The sequence below is a fragment of the Colias eurytheme genome, chromosome 30 (assembly GCF_061535395.1).
Source record: "Colias eurytheme isolate Ceu_HAF_F1 chromosome 30, ilColEury1 Martin Lab GWU primary, whole genome shotgun sequence".
Classification (NCBI taxonomy): domain Eukaryota; kingdom Metazoa; phylum Arthropoda; class Insecta; order Lepidoptera; family Pieridae; genus Colias; species Colias eurytheme.
In genome coordinates, this window is record NC_143009.1 from 5,008,851 (window position 1) to 5,029,739 (window position 20,889).

General features: G+C 32.2%; 4 protein-coding genes and 1 long non-coding RNA gene across 5 annotated transcripts in view; 2 read left to right on the forward strand and 3 right to left on the reverse strand.

The window, feature by feature from the left end:
• sff (BRSK family serine/threonine-protein kinase sugar-free frosting) overlaps positions 1 to 2,244 on the reverse strand; it is a 39,696-nt gene extending 37,452 nt beyond the window's left edge. The window contains exon 1 of the mRNA XM_090118619.1: positions 2,145 to 2,244. Within this exon, the coding sequence (XP_089974745.1) occupies positions 2,145 to 2,244 (100 nt within the window). The remainder of the gene's footprint in view (positions 1 to 2,144) is intronic.
• An 8,437-nt stretch (positions 2,245 to 10,681) lies between these two features.
• LOC149895829 (uncharacterized) lies at positions 10,682 to 12,348 on the forward strand. Its single transcript, XM_090118678.1, has 3 exons — positions 10,682 to 10,729; positions 11,467 to 11,670; positions 12,205 to 12,348. The coding sequence occupies exons 2-3, from the start codon at positions 11,470 to 11,472 to the stop codon at positions 12,283 to 12,285; spliced, it is 282 nt and encodes a 93-aa protein (XP_089974804.1). The 5' UTR covers positions 10,682 to 10,729; positions 11,467 to 11,469; the 3' UTR covers positions 12,286 to 12,348.
• Positions 12,349 to 12,810: 462 nt separating this feature from the next.
• Positions 12,811 to 14,148, reverse strand: LOC149895830 (uncharacterized). The gene has a single exon (XM_090118659.1). The coding sequence runs from the start codon at positions 13,903 to 13,905 to the stop codon at positions 12,916 to 12,918; it is 990 nt and encodes a 329-aa protein (XP_089974785.1). The 5' UTR covers positions 13,906 to 14,148; the 3' UTR covers positions 12,811 to 12,915.
• A 2,148-nt stretch (positions 14,149 to 16,296) lies between these two features.
• Positions 16,297 to 17,690, forward strand: LOC149895831 (uncharacterized). Its single transcript, XR_016458427.1, has 2 exons — positions 16,297 to 16,842; positions 17,407 to 17,690. It is a non-coding gene; the product is annotated as an uncharacterized LOC149895831 (long non-coding RNA).
• Positions 17,691 to 19,510: 1,820 nt separating this feature from the next.
• On the reverse strand, positions 19,511 to 20,889 carry LOC149895832 (small integral membrane protein 12). The gene is made up of 3 exons (XM_090118688.1): positions 20,696 to 20,889; positions 20,488 to 20,617; positions 19,511 to 19,683 (listed from the first exon to the last, which is right to left on the reverse strand). Exons 2-3 carry the CDS (start codon positions 20,615 to 20,617, stop codon positions 19,553 to 19,555), a joined length of 261 nt encoding a protein of 86 aa, XP_089974814.1. The 5' UTR covers positions 20,696 to 20,889; the 3' UTR covers positions 19,511 to 19,552.

Consider the following 20,889-nt stretch of genomic DNA (forward strand, 5'->3'; position numbering starts at 1 on the left):
GAGCTTAATTTTCACAAAAAGCTCTAATCGCACGGAGAGCTTAATTTTCGCTAAAAGCTCTAAACGCACGGAGAGCTTAATTTTCATAAAAAGCTCTAATCGCACGGAATGCTTTATATTCACAAAAAGCTCTATTCGCACGGAAAGCTTAATTTTCACAAAAAAGTACTAATCGCATGTAGAGCTTAATTTTCACAAAAGCTCTAATCACACGGAAAGCTTAATTTTCACAAGAAGCTCTAATCACACAGAGAGCTTAATTTTCACAAGAAGCTCTAATCACACGGAGAGCTTAATTTTCACAAGAAGCTCTAATCGCATTCGCACGGAAAGCTTAATTTTCACAAATTACCTACCCACTGGGTATATCATATCAAGCAATATCTAGCATGGCTGGGTAGTACCCAGCCATGCTAGATATTTTTTATGAACTTCACAGTCTAAAGAAAATATTGCAAAATCGTAAACCTAACAATATTCCGAGGACACAGTATCTTAAGAGGATTTATTTTGCTTGCCGTAATTATTGATATAAGAAGCAATTAATTTTCAACTTACAGTATAAGTAAACATTTTCTGTATTCTATAATTAAATGTCTAAATAATTTTTAATTTGATACTCAAAATATTTAAACTAACAATACTATATTTACATAGTAATAATTAATTTATTATAAACTAGCCTTTTCCCGCGGCTTCACCCGTGTGGTATTCGGTAATATCGCGCGACATGGTAGGTAATTTTTTCAGTACCTTCTACCATTTCTTCCTTTCCTAAGTTCAGCTCCTTTTCATACCAAATTTCATCAAAATCGGTTTGACAACAATGAACTTTCATACAGACTTTCATCTTCTATTATACTTTCACGACTATACCACTCAAACAACTTTAAATTTTTTAATTGATATATTTTAGTATTCTAGTGTTAACAATGCGGGTAGTTGCGAAACCAACGATGGAATATCTCGGCGCGATTGAAGCGATGCCCCCCAGTGTTACGGTGTCGGCCCTCGCGGACAGACGTGCTGCTGAAGCTAACGCTATTAGTAATAGTAAGTTATTGTGTTTTTTGCGTGATGAATTTAATAATATGAATGAAGTTAGCTGTAACAAATAACAATATGTTTGTTAAGTTTTCTTTGAAGTATTTTTCGCCATTAAAAAGTTAATTAATACTAATATTATAAAGCTGAAGAGTTTGCTTGTTTGTTTGTTTGAACGCGCTTATCTCAGGAACTATTGGTTTGATTTGAAAAATTCTTTCGGTGTTAGATGGCCCATTTATCGAGGAAAGTTATAGGACTGTAATATATCTTCTAATACTATAGGCTATATAATATCATCACGCAAAGACCAACAAGAGCGGAACAATGCGGGTGAAACCGCGGAGCACAGCTAGTAATTATATAAATGTTTAATCTATAGCCATATTATGTATTAGAAAATGGAAACATATTTTCTAGTTTATAACATTTTATTGTAAGTGAAACACTCGATCTTGAATTTTTTTTTCACTCATAGTAAATAGAAAACTAAGATTTCATACTTTCGTAACTAAATAATTTTCCTTTTCAGATCCTATTTTAACGAATTCGCTATTCCAAATCGTGCTAGAAGAGTCAGACAGCAAAAGAAGAGTACAGCGATACAGGGACATAGAATAAAATATAGGTAGAGCCGGCATTGATTATGATTATGAAATAAATTGATTATTTATTGAAAAAGAGTATTTTAACTTTTTAGATGGAGACCCTAAACAAGATTTCTATTGAAATATTTCCGTTAATTTTGCAAATTCTTAGATATCTATACTTACCAATGGCATTATTTTTTTAAATGTATATTATTATACCTACACAACGTTAACGTAAAACTTAACGCAGTGAATAAAAACAAACAAATAACATTTATTTCAATCTATACCAGTGTTTATCAATCTTTTTCATGTCTGATGTCACCGCCTCCATGATAGTAATGAAAATTTTTAACTTTTTGAAGAAATTTTATAGTACCAAGAAAGACAAAAAAATATGGACTTTTGACACTTCACGTGTTTGACAGTTCGCTCGATGATAAGTGACAACTGCTGTCACTGTCATTTCAGTTAGAAATACAAAATTACATTATCTGTGCTCCAACTCACCAGTCTGTCCCTTGCCCAGGGTCTTTTCAAGCCGAAACGGCCCGACATATTGGTACGCCTCTGGGGCCGACGCGCCTCCCCCCTCCATTTTGTTAGTCATGTGTTGCTGAAGGAGATCACGTGTTGGACGGCCATTTTATCTGGAAATACAGATTATATTAAAGCTATTGTTTTTGCTATACAATGTACCTACATGGTAACATTTAGTAATGCGACCAGCCCCCGTACGTTGTTTTATAAAGCAGTTTTATTTCCAGTGTCGAAAAGTAACAGCACTATTATAGGTTGTCTAGCGCCATCACTTTCCTCATGGAAAGGGGGACATGGAATACAAAATAATTGTCCTTTATTTTCAAAAGAAAAATTGCACACAAGTAAATCGGATTTTTTGACATTAATTTATACATAAATACCATTAACTTTCCTATTCTTTGTTGGATCGCATAATATAATATTTAATCTACAATGAAAACAAAAAATATTTTTAACACCGGTATTTTCCATATTGGAAAGCGAACCCACATACTTTCGCACAATAATCAGCAACCACTATGCCACTTAAGAAAATCATAATTCATAATACTTGTATACGTAGTATATTATTATTAGTCTGTGATAATACATAAGTATATAAAATACTTAACCTCAGTTTCTTCTGCAAATACAATAATTTACTTTATCTATTGACCAATGCGGTTCTTTCTACAAATAGACCGGGAGATACTGACACAAAATTTCGAGTCATTTGTAACAGGATGGCGGTTCTACAGGGGTCTTAACTCTTAGTACGCAATGATAAAAAGAAAAATGATGGTGTGATCGCTGGTATCGGTGGTTAAGTCGCGTGGGCGTTAGCCGAACTCGTCGGAAAAATAGCGAAAGTCAAACGATTTGTAACACAAAAATTTTTGTATTTATCGATAGCCCATAAAAAAGAAGTAGGCGGTAGTGTCATGCCATACTTTTCCGGTGTGACTTACAGCCCGCCATACCGACGCGAATATGTTGATTTAAATAAAACAATTATTCAACCATTTGTACCAGGCTAACTTTTGCACAGGTAACCATCGTCGTGCAGCCATTTACGAAAATCGCCATGCCATACTTTTCGGACGATTCCAAATGGTCGCCATACCGCCGAAAATCTGCAAAAAAAAATTATTTCGCCAAACTTTTTGTACCAGTATTGCATTTGGATTTTTGGAAAGTATTTGATAAAATGTGACCATTATTATATTTGCCATACTTCTAGTAGGGGGAAAAAGTGCTGTCATACTTGAAAAATTAATTTAGTATTAATTTATATAAGTGAAGATTTCCAACACCTAGATCTTTGAAATTTTGTATTTATATTCTTTGATCCTCAAACTTCCAGGAAAAATAAGTGCCATACTGTTACAAATCGTTTGACTTTCGCTATTTTCCAACGAGTTCGACTAACGCCCACGCGACTAAGCCGCCGGTACCAGCGTTCACACCATCATTTTTCTTTTTGTCATTGCGTACTAAGAACCCTGTAGAACCGCCATCCTGTTACAAATGACTCGAAATTTTGTGTCAGTATCTCCCGGTCTAAAAAGAGAGGTCAACCTTTGGCATATCGCCAATATTAATAAACATTAAATAAAACATGAGCTAACATTGTGTTTGTACCAATTATGCACCAAAATTTTATCTTAGGTATAACGAAAACTTTAAGTATCCCTTTTTACGAAAATGTGTAATCTTATATATAAAAACCGGCCAAGTGCGAGTCGGGCTCGCGCACAAAGGGTTCCGTAGCAGCAAATATAATAAATTACAGTTAAATCAACCTATCTCAAAAACTATAAGAGATACTTTGATCAAACCAAAAATCGTTGAAAGAGTTAATTAGCATGCATCACCTCTATTTTTTTTAGAATTTTATACCCCGTAGTTATAAAAATAGAGGGGGGGGGACATACTTTTTACGACTTTGAGAGCTGATATCTCAAAAACCGTTCACTTTAAGAAAAATGTTTTTTAGAAAACTTTATATCATTTTAAAAGACCTTTCCATTGATACCCCACACGGGTATGTACATCGAAAAAAAAAATTTCATCCCTCAGTTACATGTATGGGGGGCCCCACCCCCAATTCTTTTTTTTACTATTTAGTGTCATATTTTTGTAGCGGTTCATACAACACATATTCCCATCAAATTTCATCACTGTAGTACTTATAGTTTCCGAGTAAATCGGCTGTGACAGACGGACAGACGGACAGACGGACAGACGGACATGACGAAACTATAAGGGTTCCGTTTTTGCCATTTTGGCTACGGAACCCTAAAAATGAATCGCAAAATGTGTTGGTAAGCGCATAACTCGAGAACGGCTGAACCGATTTCGATAATTCTTTTTTTATTATATTCCTTGAAGTACGAGGATGGTTTTTATGTAGAGAAAACGTAAATATGTACCACGGGCGAAGCCGGGGCGGACCGCTAGTTTTCAATAATAGTCAATTTATCGAGGACTTGCTTTCCGCCGGCGGCTTCGCCTGCGTTTTCAAAGAAAAGCCGCATAGTTCGCGTTCCCGTGGGATTTCCGGGATAAAAACTATCCTACGTGTTAATCTAAGTTACCATCTATATGTGTGCTTAATTTCATTGTAATCGGTTCCGTAGTATTTGCGTAAAAGAGTAACAAACACACACATACACATCCTCACAAACTTTCGCATTTATAATCATATAGGTAGTAGGATCAAGGGCTAGACCAATAGGGCAAATGCGACTCAAAAGAAGTGACACATTACCATAATACACTAAGAGCTAGCGCGCACGAGCAACTTTGTCTCCGCAACTATTTTGTCTCCGCAACTATTTTGTCTCCCCCACCTATGGGCTAGTATGAAAGTGCGCGCACGTAGCGACGCAACTCCCCATACAAATTGATGGGAGAGACAAAATAGTTGCGGAGACAAAGTTGCTCGTGCGCGCTCGCTCTAACTAGTAAGTAGACTGTAGATATAGCTTAAAGATCGATTATTTTCGAAGAAACAATCGAATCATATCAATTGGTGTAGAAAATACAACTTCAAGTAGGTGCTTTAAGCTACAATACTGTCTGAGATCCTAACAAAAGTTACAATGAGAGCTGAATAGTTAAGTCGAATTACAATATTTTATGAAAATAAAATACCTACTAACACTTGGACAAATCCGCGTTCCATATATTCCTAAATGCTGTAAATGTATCAAATTATGAGTCAATTATGAGTAAAATTTCACAGGAAAGCGATATATTCGAAAAGCATTTTAACACGCGTGACCAAAAAACATAACAATTTTTAATTTTTCATGAGTTTAGGTGGACCTTAATAATTTCCAAACGCCTAAACAAATCGCAGTTATATAATTAGCTTATTTCTTTGGCTTTTTGATAGTTCAGAATGTCGTAAACAGTTTGGCCTGAATAATTTAAAATACCTACTGCAGACTTAACTAATTATTTAACTGTTACTAGCTGACCCAGCAACGAGCAAACATTGTTATGCCAAATAAAGGATACCTTATTACTTAGGAGCGTAATTAATAGTTTATCTACGACTTATTCTCGGACCTATAAGAATATACGTTTTTCAAAAATTGGTCAAGCTGTTTTTAGGTGCTTAGTTTAACAAAAATTTGATACATATAGAGATTTGATCGTAATTTCTTCAGGTTGTCAACAACATTTATTTTAATAAATGCTAAAAAGTTGTAATGAAGATAGCGCGCGCGCGTAATTTTTATTAATTATTTTTTGGAAAACGCAATTTTTAAGGCTACCGACATATATTTCAACTGCACATAGGTTTTTAAAGCCTATAAAATTATAAATTATAATTGACATTTGTTTATTAAATATGAAGCGAACGTACCTATTCACGTGCGGATATATGTTTTAATAATTTATAAGTAGAAAAAATGTACATTTGAACCGAACATACATTTTTGTTACGATTTAACTCAGGAACTACTGAACCGATTTCAAGTTTCCAATTTTCATCTTCAAGTTTTGATCAGGATCCTCTGGATGTTCATAAAAAATTTTGGAGCATATTATTTTTTTTATTGATTATTTACGTCACGATCAAATCTATCTATATATTACTTTGAATATAATTAGAAATGAAATTTGTATTAAATTAAAAAAAAATACTAACTAATAAATCATTACTCATTAGTGTGTATTTATAAAAAGCTCTTTAGCAAAGATTCACCAACGCCTACGTTTAACATAGAATCAAACCTAATGAACGCTTTTACGAGTGATTGCTAAGATATTTTTAGAAGGAGCTAAAATTTGTTTTGATATGGGTTGGGTCGAAATGCATGGAAATAGATTTTTGCAGATGAAGCTTTTTGGGAAATACTGTTAAATAATTGCAATTATTTATCAAATTAATCGAATAAATAATATAAGAGCCCACGACGGCCAGACTTTCCTTTCTTTCGGAAAGTTGAAAGTTTCTCTGTATATGTCTCCGATACAGATAAGAACGACTAGCGATTATCAAGTCTGGGTTGTGGTTACTTTGGCAGGAAACAGGTAGTAAGGGTGTATAAAATTGTACTTAACTTTCATTATAGTTTAAAAGCTAAATTTTATATATGTTACTTGGGGACGTATAAAAAGACATTACCTTAAGAGCCAGACAGTTTTCATGGTTCTTACATCTAGCCAGACACATTTAAAAAATAACTAACATATCATCAAATTCACATAACTACCTAAAAGCGTAACAAATATGAAATAACCCACTAAAAAAATTAGTTAACTATAATTATTAAAAAAATAAAAGTATAATATATAAGTAATAAAGTTATTACTTATCTTCGATCTAAAATGATTGAATCAAGTGCCAAATTCATGTTAAATTCATGCGCGATTATATTTCCCAGTGACGTCAAATAATTCGACGCGTATTAATAAATTACTTTTAATTAATAAATTAACATTGAATTACATTAATTTCTTTGTTTTTAGAAACCTCTCGACCAATTTTTTGAACGAATTCCATTTTCCCAACAACTATTTTTAGATCGAAATTCAAAATTGATTTTTTTTTTATTCGGACTGCGGCACGGGGGCGCTACATTTTATAAAGCTAGTTCACACTGTACATAATTTATAATCAATAATAGATACATTACCTTCTAAAACACTAAAACACAACACATAATAGAGATTCCGCATTCACCGTAAGTCACAGAAAATCAATACCTTCACGAGTAATGGACACAAAATTTTAACTTCACATAATAAAAACACTTGGTTGATTATAATTTGGCGACTATCTACGGCTTGGTAAAATTGTAAAAAATATTTTTTCTTGCATTGTTACATAATTGTATGGGTGTAAAATTTGTTTTTGGTGGTGTAGCTACTAGCTAGCGGGGCAGATCGCCGTCGGCTCTCGTCGGGATATTTCGTGTAGGGGTTGAGTCACGCACAGGGGTGGCTTTGCGTTCCATTTCACGGTATTGTTTTTATATCATGCATTTTAGTTAACAATTTTTTTCATGTAAGTATTATTCTTTTATAATAGAAATAGTAGGTAATAAATTAATTTGTTTGTAGTTACCTAATTTATTATTTATATAATTTTTAAAGTACCTATAGGTTTGAATACTTGAAGTAGGTACAATTTTAATATTACTGTCAAAGTTCATCTGAACTGTAGGTCACTGACCCCTGTGATCCAATTTTTGACAGAAATTAGCGAAATCGACAGACGAATAATTATTATAACTACTAATAGATACGTAGTATATTATTATTAGTCTGTGCTAATAGTCAAATTTTCCTTAATATAAGTAAAAAACTCCTGAACCGATTTGGCTGAAACTTTTATGCACATAGTTAGTTTTAATACAGATTGTATATTTTTCAATACCTATTAGATATTACTTTCGATTTGTTTGTAAAGTAAACTAAGTATTTCTTAAATTAAAACATACCAATGTCACTCCGGTTTATAGTAGAGTTCTATTGGAGAAATAACTAGCTTACCGCCCGCGGCTTCGCCCTCTTTGTCTAAAACCTAATAAATTATACACTAAAACCTTCCTCTTGAATCACTCGTTCTATTAAAAAAAACCGCATCAAAATCCGTTGCGTAGTTTTAAAGATTTAAGCATACATAGGGACATAGGGACAGAGAAAGCAACTTTGTTTTATACTATGTAGTGATGATACATATTGTAAGCGAATAGAATAAAGTTGCTGACAAGTGACATGAAGACCAAAAAATTACGTATGGGTAATGTTTGCTGGGTCGATTTTGAGACTCTTCTTGCTTCTTGCTAAACAACTGAACAAAGGTTTTTTATAGACTGTTACAGAAAAATAAGGTTGTCCTTTAATATCTTAATACTATTATAAAGGCGAAAGTTTGTATGGATGTATGGATGTATGGATGTATGGATGTATGGATGTTTGTTACTCTTTCACGTAAAAACTACTGAACCGATTACAATGAAATCTAGCACACATATAGAGGGTAACTTGGATTAACACATAGGATAGGTTTTATCCCGGAAATCCCACGGGAACGGGAACTATGCGGGTTTTTTCTTTGAATACGCGGGCGAAGCCGCGCGCGGAAATCTAGTACTTAATAAATATTTCAGGACAATTTTCACACACAGCACGATCTGATCCCATACTAAGCTTTCGCTTGTGTCATGGAAACCAGATGGCTGATAAACATACACATATTATTTTAAATAAATACTTATATAGATAACTAGCAGTCCGCCCCGGCTTCGCCCGTGGTACCTACATATTTACGTTTTCTCTACATAAAAACCATCCTCGTACTTCAAGGAATATAATAAAAAAAGAATTATCGAAATCGGTTCAGCCGTTCTCGAGTTATGCGCTTACCAACACATTTTGCGATTCATTTTTATATATAAGAAGACTAGCGGTCCGCCCCGGCTTCGCCCGTGGTACATGTTTACGTTTTCTCTACATAAGAACCATCCTCGTACTTCAAGGAATATAATAAAAAAAGAATTATCGAAATCGGTTCAGCCGTTCTCGAGTTATGCGCTTACCAACACATTTTGCGATTCATTTTTATATATAAGAAGATTAACAGCCAGACACAGAACAAACATCTATATTCTATGTTCATCACACAAATATTTGCCCCGGGTGGGAATCGAACCCACGACCTCTGGCTTGGAAGGCAGGGCCACTACCTACCAAGCGGCAAGCCAATCGGCCAGTCAATCATATTTTATTCATCGTAGGCGCAGTCGCAGCCAGTCAGCTAGTAACTAGTTAATAACATAATAATATTTATATTTTTGGTTTTATGGCATTCAAATGCTTTATAAATATAAATTTATAACATAATTATATATTCTATCTACACATAAAATAATTGTAGAAGACTGTCTGTTATCAGGGTTTCGCGCAAAAACTGATAGACGAATTTTGATGATTTTTTTTTGTTTTTTTTTTGTCTTCGGCAACATACGGTCATAATATATTATATAGGTCATACAGTAGGTATATAATACTTCGGCATAGGTATATTATAGCTGTGCTCCGCGGTTTTACTCGCAATGCTCCACTCCTGTTTGTCTTAGCTTGATGATATTATAATATATGTATATAGCCTTCCTCGAAAAATGGGCTATCTAACACTGAAATAATTTTTCAAATCGGACTAGTAGTTCTTAAGATTAGTGCGTTCAAATAAACAAACTCTTCAACTTTATAGTAGTAGGAAATAATTTATTTTGAAGAATTTTATTGAATTTTAATGAACGCATGCGCATAACTGTATATAAATGCGTTTAAATCCATACGTATTGTTTTTATGCAAATTTTTTCTATGTTTTATTAATTTGATTGACTTTTTGACCTCAGTGGTTGTCAACATTATACTTTTTGTTACATATCTGTTATTTTAACCCCATCATCAAAGCTGCAACCATTTTTAAATATGATTAAAATCTAGACTTTATTTAAAAACTAGCTGCTCATCTCGAGTAACTTGGGTTAATTTAAACAAAATTAAAATATAGCCTATGTTGATCTGTTAGAAGTATAACTTATAACTATACAGTGCAGCTCTAGCAATTATTTTTCAAAAGCAGTAAGTAGGTATATCTATTTGAAGTTTCTGCGTTACAAATATTATATTATCTTCAAAATATACTCTTACTAGATTACCGCCCGCGGCTTCGCCCGCTTTGTCTAAAACCTAATAAATTATATACTAAAACATTCTTCTATCTATTAAAAAAAACCGCATCAAAATCCGTTGCGTAGTTTTAAAGTTTTAAGCATACAAAGGGACATAGGGACAGAGAAAACGACTTTGTTATATACTATTTAGTGATTATATTTTTGGATTCTAAATAATATCTTTAATATTCTAATAAGATATGAGGATATCAACTCATTTTTATTTTGATAAAAATAAATTGTAATTCAAATGTTTACAACCTCTGATCTACGTAACGGAAGTTTGAAGGTGATTAAAAATACCTAAATAAAAAGTTTTCAACTATCCATTACTATTTTTCTTTTCAAGAAGGCAACTAGTATTTTTGGTAAGTGCACTAGTTAAAAAATCAATAAATTTTTATTAATTTAATATACATATTATGTAGGTACCTGTATACATTTTTTTCTTCAATGAAACACCGAACACGAACCAACACTAATCACTATCCATACCTAGTACCTACTAATATTATAAATGCGAAAGTAACTCTGTCTGTCTGTCTGTAACTCAATCACGCCTAAACTACTGAACCAATTTGCATGAAATTTGGTATGGAGATATTTTGATACTCGAGAAAGGACATAGGCTACTTTTTATTGCGAAATATGTACCACGGGCGAAGCCGGGGCGGACCACTAGTATGTCTATATATGAAACATAGGGTTTTTATTTCTTTTTTTGTAAACTATTATTCTGAGGTGATAATATATGTAAGTTTTTCAAAATTAACGTTCCAATATTCAAACGGACGAATCAATCGAACCAAACATTATTCAAATACGTTCAGCCGTTCACGTTCTTATGTGTAGAGGCTAACACTTTTCTGTAGCTATAGTTTATATTTTAGGCTGTATAATTTTATACAGGCTGTCCCACCGTCGCGTCCGGTATTATAAGCCCAATGGGGGTTATAGTTTTGCATAAGCTGAGTACGTAAAAAATAGTTCCTCCGCGCTTAGTACCTATACATATAGTGGGACATCCTGTATACCTAATCTATACATAGTTATATTAGGTATATCATCTAAAAATCTATAACAATTTATTTTCTACTTTTCACAGAATATGTCGCTCGGTGTAACTCGCGAACGCTACAACACAATAATTTCGCGTTACGCGGACTTCCTCGAGAAACTTGATAAGGACGTTCCACCAGTTCGTGTCTTCGATCCCCTGACCAAGAAGCAGATTGATGAACTGGTACTCATCAGGGATATCAGCAAGTACTTGCAAGAGAAGAAGGATGAAGACATTGCTGCTGCTAACGTGAGTATTAAGAATATATTATGAGTTATGACATCTTGGCTCGTGAATCACTAGGTTGTTCCAATGTAGAATTGAGATTATAAAACCAATGTACGGAATCCGTTTAGGTGCGTTGGTGGCGTATCTACCTCTTGTTTCTATATACAAACTAGCGGTCCGCCCCGGCTTCGCCCGTGGTACATATTTACGTTTTCTCTACATAGGAACCATCCTCGTACATCAAGGAATATAATAAAAAAAGAATTATCGAAATCGGTTCAGCCATTCTCGAGTTATGCGCTTACCAACACATTTTGCGATTCATTTTTATATTATAGAAGATATCATTGTGTAAAACTTAAATTGACAAGAATTGAAAAAAGTACTTACCTAAAATATCTTTTGATGGGATTTGAACCCGCGTCATTCGCTTTCCGTAGCGATAACTATTTTTTATTAATTAATCGAATATTTCTGCTCTCAGAACAAAAATTGGATGAATAACGCATACTAAGATTTAACAACTATTTTAATTTAATTTTTTCATGTTTACAGAAAGCCCAAACAGAAGAGGTCGTTGAAAAACCAAAAGCCGAAGTTGTTGAAGAGGTTGAAGAGAAAGAAGCTTCGAACTAATGGGAAAATATAGTTAATTTATTGTTTAGATTTAAGATTTTGTAATAAATTATTAAAAAATAAGTTTTTTTCATTCTACCAGTAAATAAAAATAAAAATGACTATGACTTTTAGAGCAAAAAGTGAAAAAAGTCCAAAATTTTCGCAGTTTATCACGTGGTGCGCAGCGAACACAACTTTTTCGAAGTTGCAAATAGGGATTTACATCACCCTAACCACAGACTAATAATAATATACTACGTATACAACCCTAACTGATCCAAACAACATACCAAAAATGCAGAACTACATCGTGCTTTGCGAATTTAATGTTAATTTCCACTGGCCTATATTAAATATTATGTATAATAAATTAATTTATTTAGTGTCTCTGCTATTATAATTTAAAAGGCCTGTTTTTATATGGTAAAATGTGTTATTTTATTATACTAGTTACTTTGTGTACCATCATACCAGGAATAAAAGGGGGTAAGAGGCCACTTTCAGTTATGAAACATTCAGGATACACAAATAAAAAAAAATGCATTATAAAGCTTACAATTTATTGTGTAAAAATGATCACATATGCGATAAAATAAATGTGATAAAAACTTATATGAGACAATATCACTATCGGTTATATAACTTAAGCTATGAATTATCTGTCATGACGTCATCCTCCTCATCCTCAGGGTCTACCAGGTCCGGGTGACAGACCCTGATGTGAAGATTCAAGTTGATTTTAACGATAAAGCTCTTCCCGCAAGTCGAGCATTTGTGTGGACGCTTTACATCATCATCAATTGTTGACGGATGAGCTCTCGCTATATGAGTTCGGAGCAACGATGAATGCATCGTCCGATCGCACTGGTTGCACTTAACGAGACAGTCCATCGGCTGCCCCTCATGCGACTGTCTGTGTTTCTCCATCGTTATTTTCGACACAAACAACTTCTGGCAGCAGTCGCACTTGAAATTTTTAATTTTCGTGTGCTTCTTCATGTGTATCTTCAGGCAGTTCTTCGTGGGGAACATCTCGTCGCACTTGGAGCATTTGAATTTCTTTATATCGTTGTGTAGCTGCATGTGTAGCTTGAGATACGCCTGCCCCGTAAAGCTTTTGTTACAAATCTCGCAGTTTATCGTGCTCGTCGACGAGTGGGACTGCATATGGCTTTTTAAGAATTGCGCGGCAACAAAACTGCGGTCGCACACTTGACATAGGTACTTTTTAGCTGCATTACCTTCGTGTTTACTGCGGTGGATGTCTAAATGATACTGAGAGTTTACCTTAACGTCGCACTGGTCGCATTTGAATTTACGCCGCTTTTTCGGACCTTCCTTCACTACTTGAGGCTCGGGCTCCATTTGCGGTGTGTCCTTGTCGTTGCCGTGAAACTTTTTATGCAGGATTAAATATTCCAAACACTCGAAAGTTAGATCACACACATCACAGCAGTAGCGAACATGGTTCTGCTTCATGTCGAATGTCACCGTGTCCTGTCCGTTGTATGCCTCTGCCATCTTTTCACGCTTCACAGCTTGTAGATTCTCGTTCTGTACTTGTTTGTCGCTGCCGGCCGGCTCCATAATACTCTTCATCCAATGGTCTGTTATTCCTACACCCGACTTTGTCCCCATTTGCAATGACGCTAAGGCAGCATTTTTGCGTCCGCTATTGATCCGTAATTAGAGAGTTGTCTTCACAAATTATGTTTAAATTGCAAACAAGTCGCGTAACGCGAGTAATTAACGTATTGTTGACATGATTGTATCCAAAATATTAATACATTTCCGATGTGAGACACAAAAGGGAGCCTTGTTACTATACCATAAATTCCAAAAGAGAAGCGAAGCGCGTTACTTTTTTTTTTCAAGCAGCTAATGACAGCGATATCTTTTTGTTTGACAATTTATTGTTGCCAGAACAAAAAAAAATTGGTTAATTTATGGTTAATTTATAGAATTTGTAAAATTTAATAATTCAAAATAAATCCAAGTGATATTTCATTTCATACTTCGCTTACAGCTATTTTTATTACCGACATATAAAACTACCACATTACCTTAGCATATAAATATGAACGTAGCCAATAATCGGACGTAAAAAAAATATAAAATACTAAAAAAAAGCGGATTCTAATAGAAAAGGATAAATGTTTGAGTTTGAGTTAAAGTAAAGGGGTTTGGGTACTTTTGTATGGGCTTGTGGTGGCGTGATGAACTTTTGCGGCCAGTGATGAAAATTGGATATTTTAAAAGAGCAATATATTGCGTTTAAAAGCGTTCATATACATTGTTTTGATTAGAATTCTTAAATAAATAAAGAAGAAACCTAAAAAACTCAGAAAAATCTTATAATAAATCATGATTCTAGGTAAATGAATAATACAAAACCAAATATCTCTGTTCCTAATACGTTTCGAGATTTATGTCCATAATAACTTTTGCTCACACTTGCCGCGAAAGTTCATCACGACGCCAACTTTACCCAAACCCCAAATCGAATAAGATTTTTTCATTTATCTAAGGTATTCGCAACTTTATTTATTTTTTTAAAATAAAAGAGTGTTTCATTTCAGCAAAATTTGCTTTGCTATTTCAAGTACTTTTCCACAAGGCCCCATCGAAAATTCCCATACTGTATACAATACATTAATTATATTATGTCTTTATTATGCATAGATATATTGATACCAATACAAGGTATGTAATTTAATTCGGTATTGAAAAGTAAGTTTTTAATAAATAAGCATTCTCAGAACAATTATTTTTATTGATAAAATAAATGAAACTACAGTTTAAATTCCGCGCTGTTTATGTATGATGTGCGTATGCATATGTTTCAATTATTTTATAATTGAGAATATAAAATCAATAATCAATAATAATATGGATGAGTTGCTAAAGTGTACTTCTAAAAAAACTACTTTATAGGGTATCGAATAAAAAATGGTAGGACATTATAGAAACTAACGGAAACCGATTGGTGCTGTCCCACTAGTTGTACTTAATATTAATATATATTATACTACAAAGATACTACATAATATCACAGACTAATAATAATATACTACGGATAATATTATATATATGACAATAACTGAAATAATGCAACGCCATCTCGCGTCAAATATTAAAAATAAAAAAATCTTGGAAACTCAAAATCATGCTCAAAATATAGTAAATAATTGACAGACCAAATTATTTAATGCAGTATGTGTTGATACAGTGTTTCTGCAAACTTACTTGAAAGCCACTATTATTTTGTTCATTAAAAAAAGGCTGAATTTATTTATTTTTAAAATAAATTCTGTTACGAGGGTTATTAATTACAACGCCATCTATTAAAACTGGGCTGTACTTATTTTATTTTGATACTTCTATTCACCACTAGATGTCGCTGATATAAAATAAATGATATAGGACATGAATGTAGATGGCGCTACAAGTTTTAATTGTATTTAAATAAGTAAAGCTTTTTCGCTAAAGCAACATTATAATAAACATAAAAAATGAACAGTATATTGTTTATTTAATGTAACTGATTTTTTCCATGTATATTGTAATGTTTACATTTTATTCCGTAAATTCAGTAATTATTAAATTGAAAACAGCGCCATCTATTAGAAACTGGCAGTAATTCGTGTGCAAATAGTTATTCCTAGTCAACGCTAGATGTCACAAATATAAAATATAATTAATCTGATATTGATGTAGATGGCGCTAGTAGTTTGTAATTTAATACAATAATATAAGTTTCCAGCTACAGCTTTATTTAAATAACTATAAAAACATTTAACTATAGATTTTTACTTAGTGCGTTATAGTATTAGCATTATATTCCATGAACCCTATAATATTGAAAATGAATACAGCGCCATCTATTAGGAAGAGGCTGTAGTTATTATTAATTACGATTCTTCTATTCACCACTAGATGTCTCTGATACAAAATATATTTTAAGTAATATTTATGTAGATGGGCATTTTCACAAAAATGTATGTACCCCCCTGATTTTCAACTGTCCCTCGAATTCATTAAATTCTATATAATGAAGTAGTTGCCAGAATTATTTATATATGTTATCAAAGTGATTATACGTATACAATATTTTGTTTTTTTAACAAAAACTATGACAAAATCTAAAATAAAGTTAAGTTAATTATAAATAACAATCGAAAAATGGGTAATTTTACGCTGTCCCCTGCTTACTCTTACGCGTTTATTACATTATTTCTTAACTTTTTTGTAAGAAAGGTACCATCTTTTAAGGTTTTATTTGGTCCAGGATAATCAGTTACTGTGATAATAGTTAAAATATAATAACCTTATATAACAAAATAAAAGATAAAAAAATAAAAAAGAAAATCAAAAAAATTGTCCTTCCCGGAACATTCAGTTGTGTCACCGATTTTCTAAAAAGAAAATTACTGTGGTTCAATTAATTTTGCATTACTGTCAACACCATAGCTACTGCTATGCAACTTATCAGGTTAGAAGCCGTCAGGGTCAAAAAACTGCTTAGAAGGAGTGCACGCGTGTTTGCAAGCCGCAGGGACCAAATTCTTCATTCAGGTATGTGACCATATTTTGGCTTATTTCTATCTATTTATCTTGTAGTATTTAGTTAATTTTGTTTTAAATGTTTTTATATGTAAGTTGATCAAAAGTTTTGATGAATATAAGTATTGTGGTTATATTTTAAACCGTTTTTATTACTAGAGGATTATCAAATGTGACTTCCGCTGTGTGACTATTTGAGCGGTCACTTAAACGCTGAACGAAAAGTCACAACATGCCTGAACACATAAAGCAATGTTTACATGGCGATTTTCTTGAGCTATAAAAATATTTTTCTAAGACATTTTTGACTGAGTAGGAAACTACGGCAAAAAGTAGATTTCAAAAATAAAAATTATTTCCCCATACAAATCGCAACAGCTGATTGATCATTTTGCATGAGGAAGTAAAATTTTTTTTTGAGGAAAAAAAAAAGAAGCATTATGCAGAAAAAGAAACAAAATAAGCCAGCAGAACTAAGAATCTAGACAATGTGCCTTGTATAACAACGAAAGATAATAATGGAACAAAAATTAATTTTTTTCACGATATTTTTCATTGGTTTTTTTTTATTTACAGATTAACCTTCGTGTTTGCAGCGTCCACTGAAACAAGATTTTTTTTATCAAATATGGTGATTGAGATTATTTAAGGTTAATAATAAACGAATCACGAAGACTGATTATCGACTGATTAATTTGATTAGTGCCAATATAAAACATAAAAGAGACTTCTTATTCTTGAATCTTGATAGTAATTTACCCTTTAGATAAATAATAATAATGTGATGGCTTAAGCCCGAACTGATTGTGATAATTTAGTTTGAAGTTAAGTTAAGTTTATAATTATATTTATTATGTGTGCCTGCGTACTTTTTTTTCGCCATGTAAACGCACCCTTTCCCTTTTTAGGTATTCGGTTGTGTGACTGTCCCTATATTACGGAGCTGAATTTTTTAAATATTTCAGTAGATTTTACATTTAATGCCCTTCAAATCAGTCTCTTTAATGGAGAATAATACATAAGTGTAATATTTGTTGCCTTTTCTCTAAAAAAGTATCTAACATTTTAAATGTAAAGATAATTATAATGACAGTTGAAGTACCAGAGTCACAATACTGAATATACTATTGTTTTTTTTAATTAGCTTAGATCCAAAAGTTGGGAATAGTGAGTGTTTAAAATATACAAAATAACGATTTTAAGTTAATAAATAAACAATATCTAAAAATTCTTATATTTTGCACTGTTTTTCCAGCTACTGAATATAGTCACACAACTGATATAAAATTGCGAGACTTTCCATTGTGTCCTATTATTTTTACAGTTTTCTCATTTTAAACCCATCATATTATATGTTTTCTTGAAGTATATTGAATTTCCGTTTTAAAGAGACCAAAAAAAGTTTAAAATATAATACTATCAAAAAAAATATATTTTTCAAGGAGGGGGTACATTTTTGTGAAAATGCCCAGATACATAGTTATTTAGATAGAGTAGTTAAAAATATATTGTTTTTAGATTTGCTATCAATAAAGGCAACAACTAAATCTAAGATACTTTAATTAATGTCACTGTAAAATTGCCCGATACATAACATTCATTCGGTGTTTAAAAGTATGTATATATGTTGGTTTAAAAGTAAAATAAAGGTATCCCAATCTTAGCCCGCAAGATTGTACTCTCAAAGCTTCACGTAGTGACAAATTATTAATTAAATAGGGGAGAAATTTGTCTCAGGCTTCGAGATAAATTTTTGTTTGAGGATTTTTTGTAATCATATATTTTACCATTTAGTTTGGTACTATGTATTATCACAGACTAATAATAATATACTACGTATACAAGTATTATTAACAATAAATATAATTTCCAACAGGTCAAAGAACAATTAGATCTTTTTTTTTTAGTATTACAGCGACTTATGTCGCCTGTCGACATTATTCTTCAAAAAAAAGCATCAAAAATATAGTAACATGGTAAATCAATGATCAAAAATCAATATTTTCATTGTCAACTAGCTGCGCCCTACGGCTTCATTCAAATTTCAAACGTGTGAATGAGTTATTTCCTTTGAATTTAAATGTTACTGTGGGAATATCGGTATAAAAATAGCATAAGTTACTCCTTATCCGTTAGTGAAAGTCCCGTCTAAATCGGTCCAACCGTACCTGAGATAAGGCGGAACAAACAGACAGTCAAGTGGCTTAGGAGTCCATTGAGGACAAACATTGTGACACGAGATTTATATATATTAAGATTATTGATTTTTGTGTTTAAAATGGGCCTTGGTTACTCTTAAATAAAGAATTTATTTATTTATTATTTGTACCTATAAGTAGTTAGTCTAAAGATAATGTTTTTATGAATCACTTCTATTTTTCAAAGAAATGCACCACACACTCCCTACTTATTTTTCCTTTCTGGTGCTTTTTTAAATAAAGACAATTTTGTATAATTTTAATTTGTAAAATTTGTTGTCTTTAAAAAAATATTAAATATACAATTTTGATTTCCTTTCCTACGATTTTATTATATGTATACATATTGTCCAACAAAACAATTTTTGAAATCAAACTATTTGTTCCTGAGATAAACATGTTCAAACAAACAAATTCTTCAGTTTTACATGGTTCTACATAATAAGACATATTTTTATCACAAATAAGGTAAAATAAACACATTAACTAACATAAATATTTATTTAATAACAATAAATTTCAGACTAGTTCTTCTGTAGCGACGGTGGCACATTTTTATCAAACACATTCTCTTTATACTTTAATTTCTGTACATTCGTTGGATCCTTTAATAATTCTTCATCTATTCTTTCCATTCTTTGGTCTTGAACAGGTTCTGAAAAACAAAATTGCAATATTTGTAAGAAAAAATTGAAAAAAGTCTGAGTCCTGTTTCACTTTTGTTTACACAATCTTTTATATTACATATTTCTTGAATAATTTAAAGCGCGTCACACACGGTGAAGATACTATAATATTTTATCTTAAGATGCTGTAATATTTTACATTACAGTATCTTAAGGTATCCGGTATCAGCGTTCGGACCATCATTTTTCTTTTTGTCATTGATTACCTTAAGATACTGTAATGTAAAATATTACAGTATCTTAAGATAAAATATTATAGTATCTTCACCGTGTGTGACGCGCTTTAGGCATTCAGTATTTTTACAATTTTACACATTAACATTTTTTTACAATGTAAATAAGTTTTTAAATCCCTACTAAAATTATAAGTTTGTCTTTCTATTATGCTTTCATGTTTACAACCACTGAACATATTACTTTGATGAAAATTTGAGCGTAATTTAGTAATTTTAAATATTAGAAAAGAGATAAGTAATATTGTTATATAGACTAGCTGCGCTTCGCGGATTTACCCGCGTAGCTCCACTCCTGTTGATCTGAGCATAATGATAAATGGGCTATCTAACATCGAAAGAATTTTTCAAATCGGACCAGTAGTTCCTGAGATTAGCGCATTCAAACAAACCAATTCTTCTGCTTTATAATATTAATTAGTATATTTATTTTGTATTTCAATTCATGCAATAGTGTGCAATATTTAACTACACATAATTTCACGCGTTTTTTAATCAATTACTAAATCAATAATAACTCTCTAATCATGAAATACTTACTTGAATATGGAGTATATCTATCAGATAATAGGCTTTCCAAATTATAACCTATAAGACCAACTACCGCCGCTACCGGGAGCGTTATATACGGCGCATTTGTTCTTAAAAAGCGGAATATAAGCGGCCACATCTGTAAACGAAATAATTATGAACAAATTAATATATTATAACAATTTGTTTATATAATATTTTTCAAAAATTATCGTACATTTCTACGCCTTATCTATATTTGATCGTAAATTCTGTTGTATTCGGTATTGATTTATTATTGCATTTATATTATGGGTAGGTGTTTTTTAGTAATTGACAAACTATATTTATAAATAAGATAGAAATATTTATTTGTCTACTTTTGTAAAATCTTCGAATTATCCTCTTGACACTTGACAGTAAAATATGATT

Bases quoted from the DNA above. Each gene is read 5' to 3' on its own strand.
- LOC149895832 (XM_090118688.1), bottom strand. From the start codon at position 20,617: ATGTGGCCGCTTATATTCCGCTTTTTAAGAACAAATGCGCCGTATATA. The intron at 19,684-20,487 runs GTAAGTATTTCA...TTTGTTTTTCAG, and splicing joins TAGATATACTCCATATTCAA to AACCTGTTCAAGACCAAAGA.
- LOC149895829 (XM_090118678.1), top strand. From the start codon at position 11,470: ATGTCGCTCGGTGTAACTCGCGAACGCTACAACACAATAATTTCGCGT. The intron at 11,671-12,204 runs GTGAGTATTAAG...TCATGTTTACAG, and splicing joins AAGACATTGCTGCTGCTAAC to AAAGCCCAAACAGAAGAGGT.
- LOC149895830 (XM_090118659.1), bottom strand. From the start codon at position 13,905: ATGGGGACAAAGTCGGGTGTAGGAATAACAGACCATTGGATGAAGAGT.